General features: G+C 41.8%; 2 protein-coding genes and 1 long non-coding RNA gene across 4 annotated transcripts in view; 2 read left to right on the top strand and 1 right to left on the bottom strand.

The window, feature by feature from the left end:
* LOC133771667 (uncharacterized) overlaps positions 1–4,587 on the top strand; it is a 47,810-nt gene extending 43,223 nt beyond the window's left edge. Inside the window, exon 4 of the long non-coding RNA XR_009867605.1 lies at positions 4,417–4,587. This is a non-coding gene — a long non-coding RNA (uncharacterized LOC133771667). The remainder of the gene's footprint in view (positions 1–4,416) is intronic.
* The window catches only part of ALDOB (aldolase, fructose-bisphosphate B), a 473,832-nt gene that overhangs the window by 114,735 nt on the left and 343,259 nt on the right, over positions 1–15,838 (bottom strand). The window lies entirely within an intron of this gene.
* Positions 8,206–15,838, top strand: part of RNF20 (ring finger protein 20) — a 30,773-nt gene continuing 23,140 nt past the window's right edge. Inside the window, exons 1-7 of one of the 2 annotated variants that reach the window (XM_062207843.1) lie at positions 8,206–8,324; positions 8,502–8,658; positions 9,354–9,508; positions 13,016–13,183; positions 13,300–13,447; positions 13,602–13,784; positions 14,765–14,883. In XM_062207843.1, coding sequence (XP_062063827.1) covers positions 9,380–9,508; positions 13,016–13,183; positions 13,300–13,447; positions 13,602–13,784; positions 14,765–14,883 — 747 coding nt within the window. In that variant the 5' untranslated portion in view covers positions 8,206–8,324; positions 8,502–8,658; positions 9,354–9,379. The remainder of the gene's footprint in view (positions 8,325–8,501; positions 8,659–9,353; positions 9,509–13,015; positions 13,184–13,299; positions 13,448–13,601; positions 13,785–14,764; positions 14,884–15,838) is intronic. The other variant, XM_062207844.1, reaches the window with a different exon arrangement.

Genomic DNA, 15,838 nt, shown 5'->3' with positions numbered 1-15,838 from the left:
TTGATGCAAGCATTTTGGTGATTTTGTTCTTTCTTCTACAAGTCAGGCATATTGCCAGTTGCCTGCTAATGGCAGAATGACACAGTGGACCTACCCAGTTACAATTCACAAAGGCAACATGGTTTATTCTCGTCCTCACTGTACAAGATGTGAAGCCTGGCTCTGGCTAAACTAAGGCACACCCCTGATCTCCAGAAATCATAAGAGGGCAGGGTATGGTATAAGACAGTGGGCCATGTGTTTTTGGAGGCAGAGGAGGAAGGGGGTGCAGAGATGAAAGGAGAAAGGTGTTTCAGTGATGAGTAGCTATAAGATAGGGGTAATTGAAAACATGAGGGGCTGATTTCCACAGAGCACTCTCAGAAGAAGCTCAACATCACTGCCTAGAGTAGTATTTCTTAAACATGCCCAGATGTTTGGGCATGGGGCTCCCAGCTGGCCATATTGCAAGTTCTTCCCTCCACATGTGAAGGAGTTCAAAGGTAGAGGCATAAAGATGTATAGAAGAGCAGGATTTATTTGGAATAAGACAAAAAGTGCAAGGTTAAAGACAAAGTGTGCATAAGCAGAACAGTCAAAACTGGAAAAAAAAAAACAACAAAGAAAAACCTCTCTTCAAGGAAAAAAATCCAATAAAGAAAAGCCTCCAACAAAGGAAAAAAGTCCTTGACCAAGAAAAATCTCTGAAAAAGGAACCATCACTCCCACCATCAACAATATTAAGCCTTCCCTTTATACCCTCCAAAGGTATAGGGGGTGGTGTCCAGAGTGAAGCACAATTGAATATTCAAAAGGGCCTGGAGTTTGGGACGGGTCTCAAGTCCTTCTCATTTCTGTGCCCTATTAAAGAAATATCGGGGGCCGGCACTGTGGTCCAGCAGGTTAATGCTCTGGCCTGAAGTGCTGGCATCCCATATGGGCGCCGGTTCTAGTCCCGGCTGCTCCACTTCTGATCTCATAGCTCTCTGCTATGGCCTAGGAGAGCAGCAGAAAATGGACCAAGTCCTTGGGCCCCTGTTGCACCCACGTGGGAGACCCAGAGGAAGCTCTTCACTCCCAGCTTTGGATCGGCGCAGCTCCGGCTGTTGCAGCCATCTGGAGAGTGAACCATCAGATGGAAGACCTCTCTCTGTCTCTACCTCTCTCTGTAACTCTTTCAAATAAATAAAATAATCTAAAAAAAAACATTGGAAGTGTCATGGCATCAGTGTCATGGCATGATGGAAGTGGGCATGGCCCCCCATGGCAATTTTAATTATAATGACCTAAAGGTCACAGTGGAATGGGTTTGGGTGTGGGGGGGGAGGATTGGAAGGATGCATCCTGGAGCTGTGTTGGGTATTTCCATCTTGTACTGGCTTCAAGTTGGCAACATTATGATACTTGTAGTTTCTTCTACTGGAAAAGGGCAGGGGCTTGCTGGTACATGGGAGATGGGCTTTCTGGTGCATAGATAGGGAGACCTGGATTATGCACAGAGAATGGAGTTTGGATGGTACACAGAAGGGTATCTGTCATGTGGGCTAGGCCAGGCTGTTATATGGGCAGGCCACAGCTGTCTAGTAGTGGGTCAGCCATTGCTGTCAAAAATGAATCATCTGGAGCTGTCAATCACCGATCCCTGCAGGTGGACGAGGAGCTGTCTATAGCAGTTTGGCTGGGGCTATCAGTTACCACTCTCTGCTGTCCAGTGGGTTGGCAAGATCTGTTTGGCTGTAATTTGGCTGGAGTTATAAATCATCTGCCCACATTGCCTTGCAGGAGAGGTAGGAACTGTCAGAGTTTAGCTCCTTCTTTAGCTACCTATGTGGCACAACAATAGGAAACATAATTACTAAAATGAGGATTTGCATTTCCTGAGGTTTCCCCTGAAAATTCTGATTGACTAAATCTTGAGCAGCTGCTATGGAACTTGCTTATGTTTCTGTGTAACAAATAATGTCATACTAGGTAAATACAAATTGTCTTAAAATAAGGATAAACAAGGGACTCCCAGGGTTATGTTTACTATACAAATAACCCCAATCCAATTTCATAGACTATTTGGATGCACAGGATTTCAACAGTAATCTTACAGCAGAAAGCATAGAAAATGTGGTAAAACTAAAATGTAGTAAACTAAAAATGTGGTAAACTAAAAATCCAAAATATTTTAATTTTGTCCTTTATGAGAGTATGAAGCCTTAGTTTTCCAGGTTTCTAAGTATTAAAAATGACTGAAGAGTCTGCACAGTAACCAGTTTCTGACCAAAGCTGAGAAAGGAGGCATGTTGCCTGCTGCCACCTTGTGGCAGAATCGTGAAGTTACTGAAGGCTTACTGGAATGGATCCTTTGACTAATACTTATTAACTAACTTGAAAAATCACTTGGGAATGTCTTTTCTTATTTCTGAATAAAGTGTTGTTACTATTAAATTATATTCTATGTCTAATTATGTTATTTATGCAATCAATAAAATATTTAAAATAAAAGTGAAATCAAGCATTAAATATTCTTTTAGCATTGCTAATACTGTTTTCCCATTTATGAATGAGACACTTTATTTCTCCAGGGTTATTCATTTTCTTCCTTATTTTTTTTGAATTTATTTATTTATTTATTTATTTATATTTTTTTGACAGGCAGAGTGGACAGTGAGAGAGACAGAGAGAAAGGTCTTCCTTTTTGCCGTTGGTTCATCCTCCAATGGCCACTGTGGCCAGCGCATCGCGCTGATCCGAAGCCAGGAGCCAGGTGCCTCTCCCGGTCTCCCATGCGGGTGCAGGGCCCAAGGGCTTAGGCCATCCTCCACTGCCTTCCCGGGCCATAGCAGAGAGCTGGCCTGGAAGAGGGGCAACCGGGATAGAACCCGGTGTCCCAGCGCCGCAAGGTGGAGGATTAGCCTGTTAAGCCACGGCGCCGGCCCATTTTTTTCCTTATTAAGATGATGAAAATGTAGTTACTCATTAGAAATGGGGAACTTGATAAATGAGGGAGGTCTCTGTCATCCTCCTTTTCATCTATTCCATTTATTCAATTCTCTGGGGTGAGGTTACTGCTACCTCTTTGAGTCAGGACAAGTGCTGTGAAGATGTTAGATGGCTAACTGGAGCTTTCAGAAAAGAGAGATCTCACCGATAATTGGAGATATGATGACCTACTCTGCTGGTTAATTTTACATCTACTTGGCTGGGCCATGGTGCTCAGACATTTGGCCAAATATTATTCTGGGTGTTGCTATGAAGCTGCTTCTTGGGTGAGATTAACAATGAAATTGTTGGACTAAAGTATATTACCCTCCATAATCTGAGTGGGCCTCATACAATCAAAGACCTTAATGGAGAAAAAGATGACTCTACCCGTCCAAAGAAGGAATTTTGACAGCAGACCGACTTTGGACTTGAACAGCAATTCTTACCTGGGTCTCCAGACTGCCATCCTACTCTGCTATAATCTCATAAACCAATTCCTCAAAATCTCTCTCTCTCCCGCTATATATATATATATACAGATTTAACAAATTTAAATAGTATACAAACACACACACCCCTGTTGTTTTTGTTCTCTAGAGAACTCTAACACCTGTGAAGGTGTCAGCCAATTGACCAGAACTTTTGAAAAGACAGATCTTACCAATAGCTGAAGAATATAGTTAGCCACATGGTGAGAAGTGAAAATTTCTAAAAAGTCTGGTCTCAGTATCTTCTCTAGTACTCTGAAGTGTGGGCTGAAGTTAGGGGCAACAACTCACTTAATCTGACTCCACTTCCCTAACATTCCTCTTGGTTCTGCCTGACCCTGTGTGTTGACTCTATTTTCAAAGATGTCTACAAGAAGGCTCCAACTGTTTCAGGTCTCACACAAGAACCCTGGCAGGAAAGAAAACTTTTCAGTCCTAGTATTCCTATTGGAATACAAGTTTATTAACTTGTCCTGACTAAACTAAATTGTTGTGACTTGGGCTTGGGGGATGGGCCTTATCATCTATATTAAGACAATTCTTTGGTCATCAAGATGAAATCAGTTCTCCCAAGACATATGGAATATAGGGGGTAAACAGACACAAAAGTGAAACCCTGGTTCTGTTCTGTTCAGAACAAAAGGGAGGAGGAATGGATATTGGGTAGGCAACCAGTAATGTCTACCTCATGTCAGTGATTGGCTTATCACAATACTCATTACATAGGTGAAGCCACAAATGAAACTCAACTATTACCAGGGAACAGATAAGGAATAGTGATGATTATGATACACAGAGATGATATTAATAGAAGAGGAAGTCACTACTCTTTGCTAGATAATGTCACCATGCAATAATTTCTGGGGGCCGATGCTGTGACTTAGTGGGTAAAGCTGCCGCCTGCAATGCTGCTGTCATTCATGGGTGCCAATTCGAGTCCTGGCTGCTCTAATCTAGCTTTCTGCTTACGGCCTAGGAAAGCCATGGAAGATGGCCCAAGTCCTTGGGCCCCTGCACTCGCGTGGAAGATCCAGAAGGAGCTCCTGGCTTCAGATTAGCTCAGCTCCGGCCACTGTGGCCATTTGGGGAGTGAACCAGTGTATGGAAGACTTCTCTCTTTCTCTCTCTGCTCCTGCCTCTCTGTAGCTCTGCCTTTCAAATAAAATAAATAAATCTTAAAAAAAAAATAACATAACTCTGGTGTTGCTGGATCTAACACTTCCAAGAGAAGTTGTTAATCTAGGTTTTCATGTTAAATATCTGTATTTTAAATGTTGGCAATTAAGTTAGTTTTTTTCCTTGCTTTTAACCATATAGGAAAGCCAAAACTGGCCAAAATAAAGAAGGCATATCTGATGAATAAATACAGTTTGTGACTCTCTAGTTTACAAACTCTGACCTAGAAGAATTATTGCTTGTCATTCACTAGTTTTGTGGCTGCAAAGCTTGCCAGAGTAGAGAAACCAGAGGAGGGAGATCAGAGAAGGAGTGTCATTGTCTCATATAATATTTTGTAAGAGGTAAGCCCACAAATATATTTATTAGGCTTCTGCTTTGCTGAATGAAATGATAAGTACATTTGGAGCCTGTCAATTCTGTCCAGGTGAGGCAAGATGTTCCAATATCAGGCAATACGAACACTGTCTTCCCATTGTTCACTTCTTTACTATACCCACAGCTAAAACCTAGTAGGTACAGGGACCTACCAATATATTTAACTCCCAGGAATCTATTGAAGATTAGGTTTTTTCCCCTTTAAGATGCTTAAATTCCGTTAGTTCATTTTATTAATATACAGCAAGCATTCTTTCATTTCTAGACCATTATCTGATATCATTAGGTAGTTTTCCCTATTTATGTGAGGCATGTAACTTTTCACTGATATGCTAGATTGCTTACCTTTTTATCATTAAAATACAGACATTTAGTTTAACTTAATGGGAAATAACAGTTTGTCATTAAAATCTATTATGTCCCATTGTCCAGTATGTAGGAAATCTACAAAAAATTGAATAAATATACCACTTATGGTAAATTTGAAATAAATATTATGTTTTTATAGTTCTATTTTGAGAAAATAGGTAAACGATTAGGGCATTAGAAAATATTCTTAAACTCATTATGAAATGGCATACTTTACTGCAAAGACTACTTTCACTATTCAACTGAACAACAGATTATATTCTTAACTGATATGGAATATAAGAAATTCATTCATGAAAGCATTTCCTAGAACTAGGTTGTCATTTTGCTTTGAGGAATGAGCTGCATTTCAAATTATCAATGTTTGACAATAGCTGTCACATAAATAGGTCACTGGGACATTGTATACTGCATAAACTCTCACGTGTTGCTACCTGTGTTTATTGTTAAGTTGTGACCTGTGTGCTTAGCATTAATATAGTTCTACAAATACTTGATGTGGTAGAGAATCCACAATCACACCCTTTTTTTTTGATACTCTGTTCACCGGTTATGACTTGTTGGTATACCTTCAAAATATTGGGTTGCAAGCTATAGGCACCATGCGGGAAAACAAACTAAACAGATGTCCCCTGAAGCTGAAAACAAATTTTGATGACAAAATAAAGAAGAGGGTTGTATGAGTACAGATTCAATATAAATAATTGAATTCTCTTTGTATTAGGTAATAAATGTACATTTGTGCAATGATACAGTGAAACCAATTGGAAAAGTCCAACAATGGAAGCAAGAAATAAAGAATAGAGCCAATGTACCTCAACCAAAGTCATTGGATACCTATAACAATTTTAACATTGGTGTGGATAAACAGGGAAGGTGTGCTTCCAAATATTCCATTTCTATTAGATGTAAAAAAATGTATTGGGGTTTGTTCACTCAAATAATTTATATTTTAAATGCATGGATTATTCACAGATTTCTGGATAAGAACTCAAAAATTTGGTGGATTTCCAAAGAAACATCTGTTTAGTATACCTAAAATAAAAAGAAATTAAAGCATGATATTCCTGGACCTACTATTGTCCAAGATGATATCAGATTTGACATAAGAAGCCATATTCTTCTTTTTTTTTTTTAAATAAAGCATTCCTTTTTTATGATTTATTTATTTATTTGAAAGCGTTACAAAAGAGGAGAGACAGAGAGAGAGTCTTCCATCTGCTGGCTCATTCCCCAGATGGCCAAAATGGCTGGACTGGGCGGATCCAAAGCCAGGAGCTTCTTCCAGGTCTTCCATGTGGGTTCAGGGACCCAAGCCCTTGGGCCATCTTCCACTGCTTTCCCAGGTGCATTAGCAGGGAGCTGGATCAGAAATGGAGCAGCTGGGACTGGAACCAGCAAGTGATGCTAGTACCTTAGATGGAGTCTTTACCGGATACGCTGCGCTGCCAGCCCCACAATATTATTCTTAAGTGGGAAGAACAATGATGCTGATGTCAAAAACAAACCTTGTGCAAAAGTGATAGCATGGTAACAAATTTAACTCTTTGAAATGTCTTGCTCCTTTCCGCCATAAATAATGGTTGAAAAGGTCATCAGTCACTTCTTTGTATATTGTGTGATGTGTGCAAGGATATATTTGCCCGGTGTCCTTTGTATAGCACGGCTTATATATGTAAGAGATACTATACTGGGGCTGGCGTGGCCGGTAAAGCCACCACCTACCAAGCTGGTTGGAGTCCTAGCTGCTCCACTTCTAATCCAGCTTCCTGTTAATGGCTGGGAAAAGCAGCAGAAGATGGCCCAAGTGCTTGGGTCCCTGCCACCCATATGGGAGACCTGGAAGAAACTCCTGGCTTCCGCCTGGCAAAGCCCCAGTCATTGTGGTCATTTGGGGAGTGAATCAGCAGATGGAAGATGGAAGATCTAGGCCTCTCCCTCTCTCGACTCTTTCAAAGAAAAAAAAAAAAAACACTATACTGTTCCAAATGTCCTATAGGACAATATATATTTTTGTTCTTAATTATAATAAAGGATATGTAAGCTCTAGGTTATGATTTCTGATCCATATTTAATGTACCTGTGTCAATTTCGCTGAAACATTCACAGATTTGAGGATCTGGGCCTTAATGGGTTAACTAAAAAATCAATCAGTTATTAATGAGCTTAAAATAGATTGATGTATGGAGAGCACAGCCTAGTAACCGATTTCCATTTCCCATCTTACGCTGGTCAATTTCTTTTGCGAACAGCACAGCAGCAGTTGTCAGTCCTGTTAGCGCTAGAATCTGACAGTTGCCAAGGGGTGGGAAACAGCAACGCTTAAGTCTTCGTCCAAGCCCTACCCTCAGGGGACCTGAACTCCACAAGTGACTCTAATGTGTACATATAGCTGTAATAAAAATCTACAAAACCTGAAATGTTCGAAATCCCTCAGATTTCCTCTCAAACGCGTCTTTTCATCACGAAGAGGCTCTGCGTAAATTTCCCGAGGTCTGAGTCGAGTTCTTTCCCGCCTGGAGACTGACGGGGCCTTCAGTCAAATGGCAATCTTAGCCTGGCATTTCATCTCAGTAGAAAACCCAAATCGCAACAGCAGTGCCCGAGTCAAGGAAAATCAGGCGTCGCGCGTCGCGCGTCGGTCAGGCCCGGGTATTCCCGCCCTGGCGATCTTAGCCAACCGACTTCCCCGCCTAAGTCTTCCTAGAGAAGCGACGCTTCTGTTTGCTTCGCGGCGCCTTAGTTACGTCACTTCCGCCCGGCTGGGCCTCACCGTCTACTGGGCAGGGTTGAAGCAACTTCCTCTTTTTTTTCCCTTCTTCCTCTCCCCGGCCCCGCCTCCCGGAAGCTTTGTACCGTCTCCGCCGCGGTTCCGAGGTGAGGGGTGGGAGAAGTGCGCGGGCCTTGATGAATAACTGTCGCCAGCCGCGCTCCCGGGCGGTGCGAGTTGGAAGAACCCAGGTTAGATCACGGCCCAGGGCGCGTGGGGACTGTATGGGTTCCGGGGAATCTCACCCGCTTCAGCCTTGGAGTCTCCTCTCCCGGGCCTGCAGTCGGCTGCGCCGGAGGTAGGGGTCCTTGGCCTTTCGCGAGTCCAACTGCAGCCCTTGTCCCGCTCCTTGTCTCCTCTCTGTCCAGGCGTGGTCCGACTCGGGTTGTTGCCACCGGTACCCGTTTCCTGGAGCTTGAATTGGGAGCAGAGTAGTCTCGGTGATGGCAGGTTTGCCTCCTGATGTAGCCGCAGCGCTTTAACATCCGTTCCGCCTCCTTTGAGCTCGGAAATTCTGCAAGTCAGGTAGGACATAGTGAAATGTATTCGCCGACGTTGGACAGCTGGAGAAACGGAAGATCTTGGCCAGTTCACTATTTCAAGGCAGCACGGCTCCGTGAGAGGTAGACCTGGGTTTCGCACCCAGGTCTGACCTCCCTCGGGTTGCACAAAGTAATGGGGGGATACGTTTGGAAATAGCAGGTGCAAACTTTAAAGGGAGAGCTCATTTTTCTGAATATTTACTTTCTATCTGGGCGAAGTGCTTTGTGTAGTTATCTCATCTGTTCCATATAATAGCAATAGGAATTCCCTGCTGTTTGGGAAGCTGTGGGTCACAGATGGTAACTTGCCCTGGGTTCATGACATAGTAGACATTTTCCCGTTTTCTTTCAACTCTTTGATTCCTCCAGCACTGCTGTACCTTTTTGATTTTGGCACCTGAGGAAGTTCCTGACATTTATACTTGTCCTCTTTCACCGTTTGCCCATTATCTTATTTCTTGTTTCGCTTCCTATTTAGAGTCTGTAAATTTAGTCCTGGCCCTTCACAATTTAGTGTTTTTTTTTTTTTTTATACTCCTCCCCACAAAGTTTGAGAATGATGTTGCTTTGTGGTTAAACAGCCAGAAAAATTGCTGGTTTTTATATCATAGATGGTCTCTCTTTATTCTTGCCATTTTTGCATGTTTTTTCTTGGTTTCTGCTTTTTTTTTCCTCTAGGAAAACAGCTATCAACTTTTGCCAAAATGTCAGGAATTGGAAATAAAAGAGCAGCTGGAGAACCTGGCACTTCTGTGCCTCCGGAAAAGAAGACAGCTGTTGAAGATGCAGGGACCACAGTGGAAACAATTAAGCTGGGAGGTGTCTCTTCAACGGTAGGAGGAAACCTAGGAAACAATGCTATGAAAGTATGCCTTTTCCTTTTTAAGTTGCAACCTGCAACTAAAAAAATCTGAAAGCCTTCTGGAGTAAGGGGGAGTGATTTGAAATGAAGAGGGAAATAAAATGAGCCAAAAGTAGGTAAACTGATGTGGTCAGTTCTGGAGAAGTACATTGACTTTTTTTTTTTTTTTTTTTTGACGGACAGAGTTAGAGACAGTGAGAAAGGTCTTCCTTCCGTTGGTTCACCCCCAAATGGCTGCTACAGCTGGCGCACTGCACCGATCCAAAACCACAAGCCAGGTGCTTTTTCCTCGTCTCCCATGTGGGTGCAGGGCCCAAGCACTTGGGCCGTCCTCCACTGCCTTCCCAGGCCACAGCAGAGAGCTGGACTGGAAGAGGAGCAACCGGAACAGAACCGGCACCCCAACCAAGACTAGAACCCGGGGTGCCAGCACTGCAGACGGAGGATTAGCCTAGTGAGCCGCAGCACCGGCCAGTACATTGACATTTGATCTTTGTTTTCAGGTTATGCTATGTTCTTTTGAGAATCTAGAGCATGCTGCAGCATTGCCTATGGATACATAGCAGTGAAAAGATGTTTCATTCTTTGAAAAATTCAATGAAAGATTCTTGGAGGCAGTGTAGCAGAATACTTAGAACGTGGTAAAGAGTATGAGATCAGATTGCCAGGGGTTGATTTTTAGCTCTGCCACTTCCTAGCTGCATGGCCTTGTGCCTCTGTTTGCTTGTCTAGAAAATGTAATTATAGTACCTCTTATGTTGTCAGAAGGATAAAGTGATAGTCTGTTAAGGGTTAAAATATAACTTCAGCATAGTAACTGCTCAATGAATGTGAACTATTAATAGTAATTATTGAGCTAGATAGCATAGTGGTGAATAAAATAGACATTATGGAACTGGAAGTTTCATTAAAATATTTTATATTGAAAGCTCATAGTAATGTTATATTTTTGTTAGACATTAGATATTACAGATTTTGATCCAGATCTGTGTTGTGGAACTGAGTCATGGAAATGTGATGTTAAAACACATTACAGGCCGGCGCCGTGGCTTAACAGGCTAATCCTCCACCTGTGGTGCCGGCACACCGGGTTCTAGTCCCGGTTGGGGCGCCGGATTCTATCCCCGTTGCCCCTCTTCCAGGCCAGCTCTCTGCTATGGCCTGGGAAGGCAGTGGAGGATGGCCCAAGTCCTTGGGCCCTGCACCCGCAAGGGAGACCAGGAGAAGCACCTGGCTCCTGGCTTCGGATCAGCAAGATGTGCCGGCCGCAGCGGCCATTGGAGGGTGAACCAATGGCAAAAAGGAAGACCTTTTTCTCTGTCTCTCTCTCTCTCTCTCTCTATCCACTCTGCCTGTCAAAAAAAAAAAAAAAACGAAAAACAAAAAACAAAAAAACAACATTACATTTGTATAGCTTACCAAACCATAAATGTTACTTACTTGAATTTTAGCTGAGGTTTTGAGAGGTTGACTTTTTTCAGAGTCAGTGAGAATAAGAACATTTGTAGTAAGTTGTTGATGAAGTATCATTTTTTGAGGCTGCCTGGGATTCTAGTATTCTGTATTGGTGCCAGGAGATGATTTCTCTCTTAGCATTGCTCCACATCCTTCACCTCAAAGGCATTCATTCACTCAATAAGTAAAAATGTTGAGTTTCTGTTATTTATTAAACGCTATGCTTTTCACTGAGGGCAGTCCCTAGAGTTCACTCTGTAGTGTAGCACTGATAAGGTAATAGATTTTTATAATAGAGTGAGATGTGTGCTCTTCATAAGGATAAACACACAATCTAAGGAAGCAAGAAGTACACATCCCAGTTTGAACTTTACCCAGAAAGCAGTGAGGAGCCATTGAGATGTCTTAAGTAGGGCCATAATATACTCTGATGTATGTTTGAAGAAAAAACTATGAAAGAACAAGAAGTCTAAAATTAGGAGTGGTAGTCTGTTTTTCTCCCGTTTTTTTCTGAACTCCACCTCTTCGAAGGTGGGAATCTGAAGCCTGAATCTACCCATTCCTGCTCTAGTTGGTCAAAGGTTGCTCTTAAAGGGAATAACTCCTGCTTCACGTTTTGACATTGGGGTGGTGAACCAGTTTGAGAATGTGGGACAGAAAAACTAGAGACTCCACAGTGTGCTTGAAATTGGCTGTCAGTGTGTATGGAGCTGTCCACTACAGCTGTGCTGAAATCTGGTGGGTGGACTGGACATTTGTAGACATGTTTGCTTCAGGAAACCTTTGGAGTAATCCCATAAGGGATCATAATGGCTTGGACTACTGAGGAGGTAGTGCTGACAAGATTTGCTGATAGAGTGAGTTTTTTGCAGAAACAGAATAGAATAGAGTCCTGGCACAAGTTGTGGCTTTAAAAATGTGAGCATAAGTTGGTGAATTGTGTGAATGAGTTGGGGAATTGAGGAACTTGTTATCCGATGGCAATGCCATCTGCTTAGTATTATGGGGAAGAGGACCAGGCTTGGGTTTGATATTGCCCCATTGTTGAATGGGAGGTAGCTTGTTTTTTATACATATTCCTGGACAAATTGTAAGATCTGTTCATGTTAGGAATTCATTATGTAAAGACATCAGTCTCCCTGCCCTACCTTTTTTTAGAAGCTCAACATGCTGGATATAGGATTGGAATACTCAGTTATTTAAATTAATTCAGATTGGGGTTTGTTCACAGTAGTAGAATAAAGGATTAAGGGCAGAGAATTGATGCTGGCAGGCAAATATTTGAAGGAATGTTGTATAGGATATAATCAGGATATGGAAAGTAGTAGAGATAGAATATGGTTGAAAGGAAGAAAGAAGAATTCCAAATTATGGAGATCTAAATGAGGTGAAAGGCTAGTATATTGAAGTAACAGGATGAGATAACCTGGAAAGCTATGATTGTTCTTTTTCCAGTGAGTGGGAATTGGAATTTGAGATTTCAGATGTGGCATAGTTCCAGGAAATGAAAAAGTCTAAAATATGGTTTTTGGAATGCATGACAGCATCATTGGAGTTAAGGGATTAAGAATATTGACACCCTAGGTGCTAGAGGATGAGATGGTTTGCCCACACATATATTGAAGGCACCGGATGCATTGGCAGTAACGGTTACAGAAGATCCAGGTGTCAGAGTCTTGTGTGAATAAAGGGCAGTGCTTAGGTGATAGATGACAGTGTTAATCAGGGTAGAGTGTGATCTGTTGAATGGTAGAGTCTCAAGGTAGCATCACCCTGTGGAGGTATCTGTCACTAGAACAGAGAGATAGGTAACGTTTAGATTCTAGTGTATTTGTGTGTATTTTCATGCATTCTTTTCTTTATTGTCTCTCCTGGTTCTATTTATCTGATTGTTGTAAGAATTTGTTAATGAATAGCTTTATTCACTTATTCATAGGAAATAACGGATCTGACCTTGTTCAGCTTAACAGCCCATTTGGCTAATTTCTTCATGGAGACTAATGCTATTGTTTTTCTGGCACAGGAGGAGTTAGACATTCGAACATTGCAAACCAAAAATCGCAAGCTGGCAGAAATGCTGGATCAGAGGCAGGCCATTGAAGATGAACTCCGTGAGCACATTGAGAAGCTGGAACGACGACAGGCCACTGATGATGCCTCACTACTGATTGTCAACCGGTACTGGAGTCAGGTAGTTAATTTGTTTGCTCAGATACGTGTTTGTTCATTTTAGTTCTCCTTAGTGCTCCCGTCATTTTCAAAGTTGTGTCCTTTTGCATCTTCATAATTATACCTGCCCTTCTCCAGTTTGATGAAAACATCCGTATCATCCTTAAACGTTACGATCTGGAGCAGGGTTTGGGAGACCTACTCACAGAGAGAAAAGCCCTTGTTGTGCCTGAACCAGAACCAGACTCTGATAGCAATCAGGAACGTAAAGATGACCGAGAGAGAGGTGAGTATTTGTGATGAATTCTGTCACTGCATGTTGTCTGCTTATTTGAAGAAGAGTTTCACATTGAGGCTGTCCCTTTTAGGAAAGAAAGTAGATATTGATATTTCCAGTTTTATAATTTGGGGGGCTTCTTTTTTTCCCCCTGTGTTCTCAGGGGAAGGGCAAGAACCAGCTTTCTCTTTCCTTGCTACTTTGGCCAGCAGTTCCAGTGAAGAAATGGAATCTCAGCTGCAGGAGCGCGTGGAGTCTTCCCGCCGAGCTGTGTCCCAGATTGTGACTGTTTATGATAAATTACAAGAAAAAGTGGAGCTTTTATCTCGGAAGCTAAACAGTGGAGGTGAGGCAAGAACCATGGAATGGGGAGAAGTGTTTGCTAATTTGTAGTTTGCAAACTTACATTTTACTTTTAATTAAATTCTTTGGAATCCTGTATCTTCAACATTATCCATAATGATGGGTTGGTGTTAATAATAGAAATTTGTGATAGAATTATATTGCTATTAACTTTGATGCTGATTAGCTACCCTACTGTCTTCATTTCTTAAAATGCAGTTTTGGGGCACATTGTGTCTTATATGAATAATGCTAAAGAAACCCTATTCCTTTCCTTAGGGTATTGTTAAAAAGATTTATTTCTGTACTTGAAATGCAGAGTGACAGCAAGAGAGAGAGAGAGTGAGAGAAAGAAAGTGAGAGAGAGCAATCACTGTTTCATCTCCTTGTCTGGTCCCCAAATGGCTGTAATATCCCTAGCAGCCAGAGCTGGGCCAGACCAAAGACTAAGGCAGAAACTCTATCCTGGTCTCAGACATGCATGGCAGGGACCCAAGTATTTAGCTATCTTCTGCTACCTTCCCAGGCACATTAGCAGAAAGCTGGATTGGAAGTAGAGCAGCTAGGACATGAATCTTCACTCTGATATGAGATGCCAGTGTTACAAGCAGCAGTTTAACACACTGTGCCATAGTGCTCCCCACTCAATGCATTTTGACATTCTTGAAAGTGATGGCTGGGGGCCGGTGCTGTGGCGCAGTGGGTTAACGCCCTGGCCTGAGGTGCCGACATCCCATATGGGCACCAGTTTGAGACCCAGCTGCTCCACTTCCAATCCAGCTCTCCAGTTTGGCCTGGGATAACTGCAAGTTAACTCACGTCGTTAAGTCACTAACTTCTGGGTTTTGTTTAGGTCACTTAATAAATGCTAGCCTACTTCTTGAAATTCTTAGGAAAATGAAGTGAGATAGCATGTTAATGCTTTGGTGTTTTAAAATTTGGCACTATTAGATGCTAAACTAAAGTACAGTTCTTCTTCCTCAGATAATCTGATAGTGGAGGAAGCAGTGCAAGAGCTGAATTCCTTCCTTGGACAAGAGAATATGAGGCTGCAGGAATTGACAGACCTCCTTCAGGAGAAGCATCACACCATGTCTCAGGAGGTACCTGGCCAGAAAGGAGAATTACCGTTTCTTACAGTCTGTGGCAGACACTGACTTGGGATTCTGAGCACATCATGCATTACCTTACTCTAGAAGGCCTATTTTTATAGTGAAAAGCATGAGAGCAGGCTAAAGCAACTAGCTTTGAGAAATCAGAATCTGGGGAAGGATTAGGGAAGAAGAAGGTAACTGAATATTTCTCCTTGACTGTGCTTCTGTTTATACATTTTAGGATCTTATTCTTTAGGAAGAAATGCCATCTTTAGGATCTTATTCTTTAGGAAGAAATGCCATCATAATAGATTATTCCAAATACAGAAGACCACGTGGTGAATAGGGTAGTAAGACCTACTGCATTGATGGGACTCAGGAACTTGAGAAATTTGAATTTTTAGTTCAGAGTTGGGCAGAAGGACTGCCATGAACAAATCATGCCTAGATTGGCAATTTTTGTATTCATACATGATGATTGAGATAAAATAATGAAAAGATCTCATAAGACTTTTGATAATCCTGATTATCATTTTGGTTTAATTCAGAGAATACTCCATTGAAATTTGATCTACTTTAGTTTGGTCACTGAACTCTTGTTGTTAGTAATTTCATAGTTACCATTTACTTAGTGCCTAGCATGTAAGCACCTTATGAGTGTTATCCCTAGTAGTAAAATAACTCCCATTTTACTGCTGAGGAAACATTCAAATAGGGTTGGTGACTGGTCTAGGGTACACAGAAAGTGATTGATCTGTGTTTGAATGTAGGTCCATTTAGCTTCAAAGTTCATGTTCTTCTTAATACCCTGTTTCCTAAACTCTAGTGTTAAGATCTGTGCTGGGCTGGTTGTGGGAAAATCATCTAAAGATTTTATTAATATGTATGAATTCTCACGGCCCTTCAAAGACAAGAGTATAGCAGCACTTATAAGTAAATTGATGTGTAGTAAGTAAAAAGAATA

Source organism: Lepus europaeus, chromosome 12 (genome assembly GCF_033115175.1).
Source record: "Lepus europaeus isolate LE1 chromosome 12, mLepTim1.pri, whole genome shotgun sequence".
Classification (NCBI taxonomy): Eukaryota; Metazoa; Chordata; class Mammalia; order Lagomorpha; family Leporidae; genus Lepus; species Lepus europaeus.
This window is presented reverse-complemented; position numbering and strand designations above follow the sequence as displayed.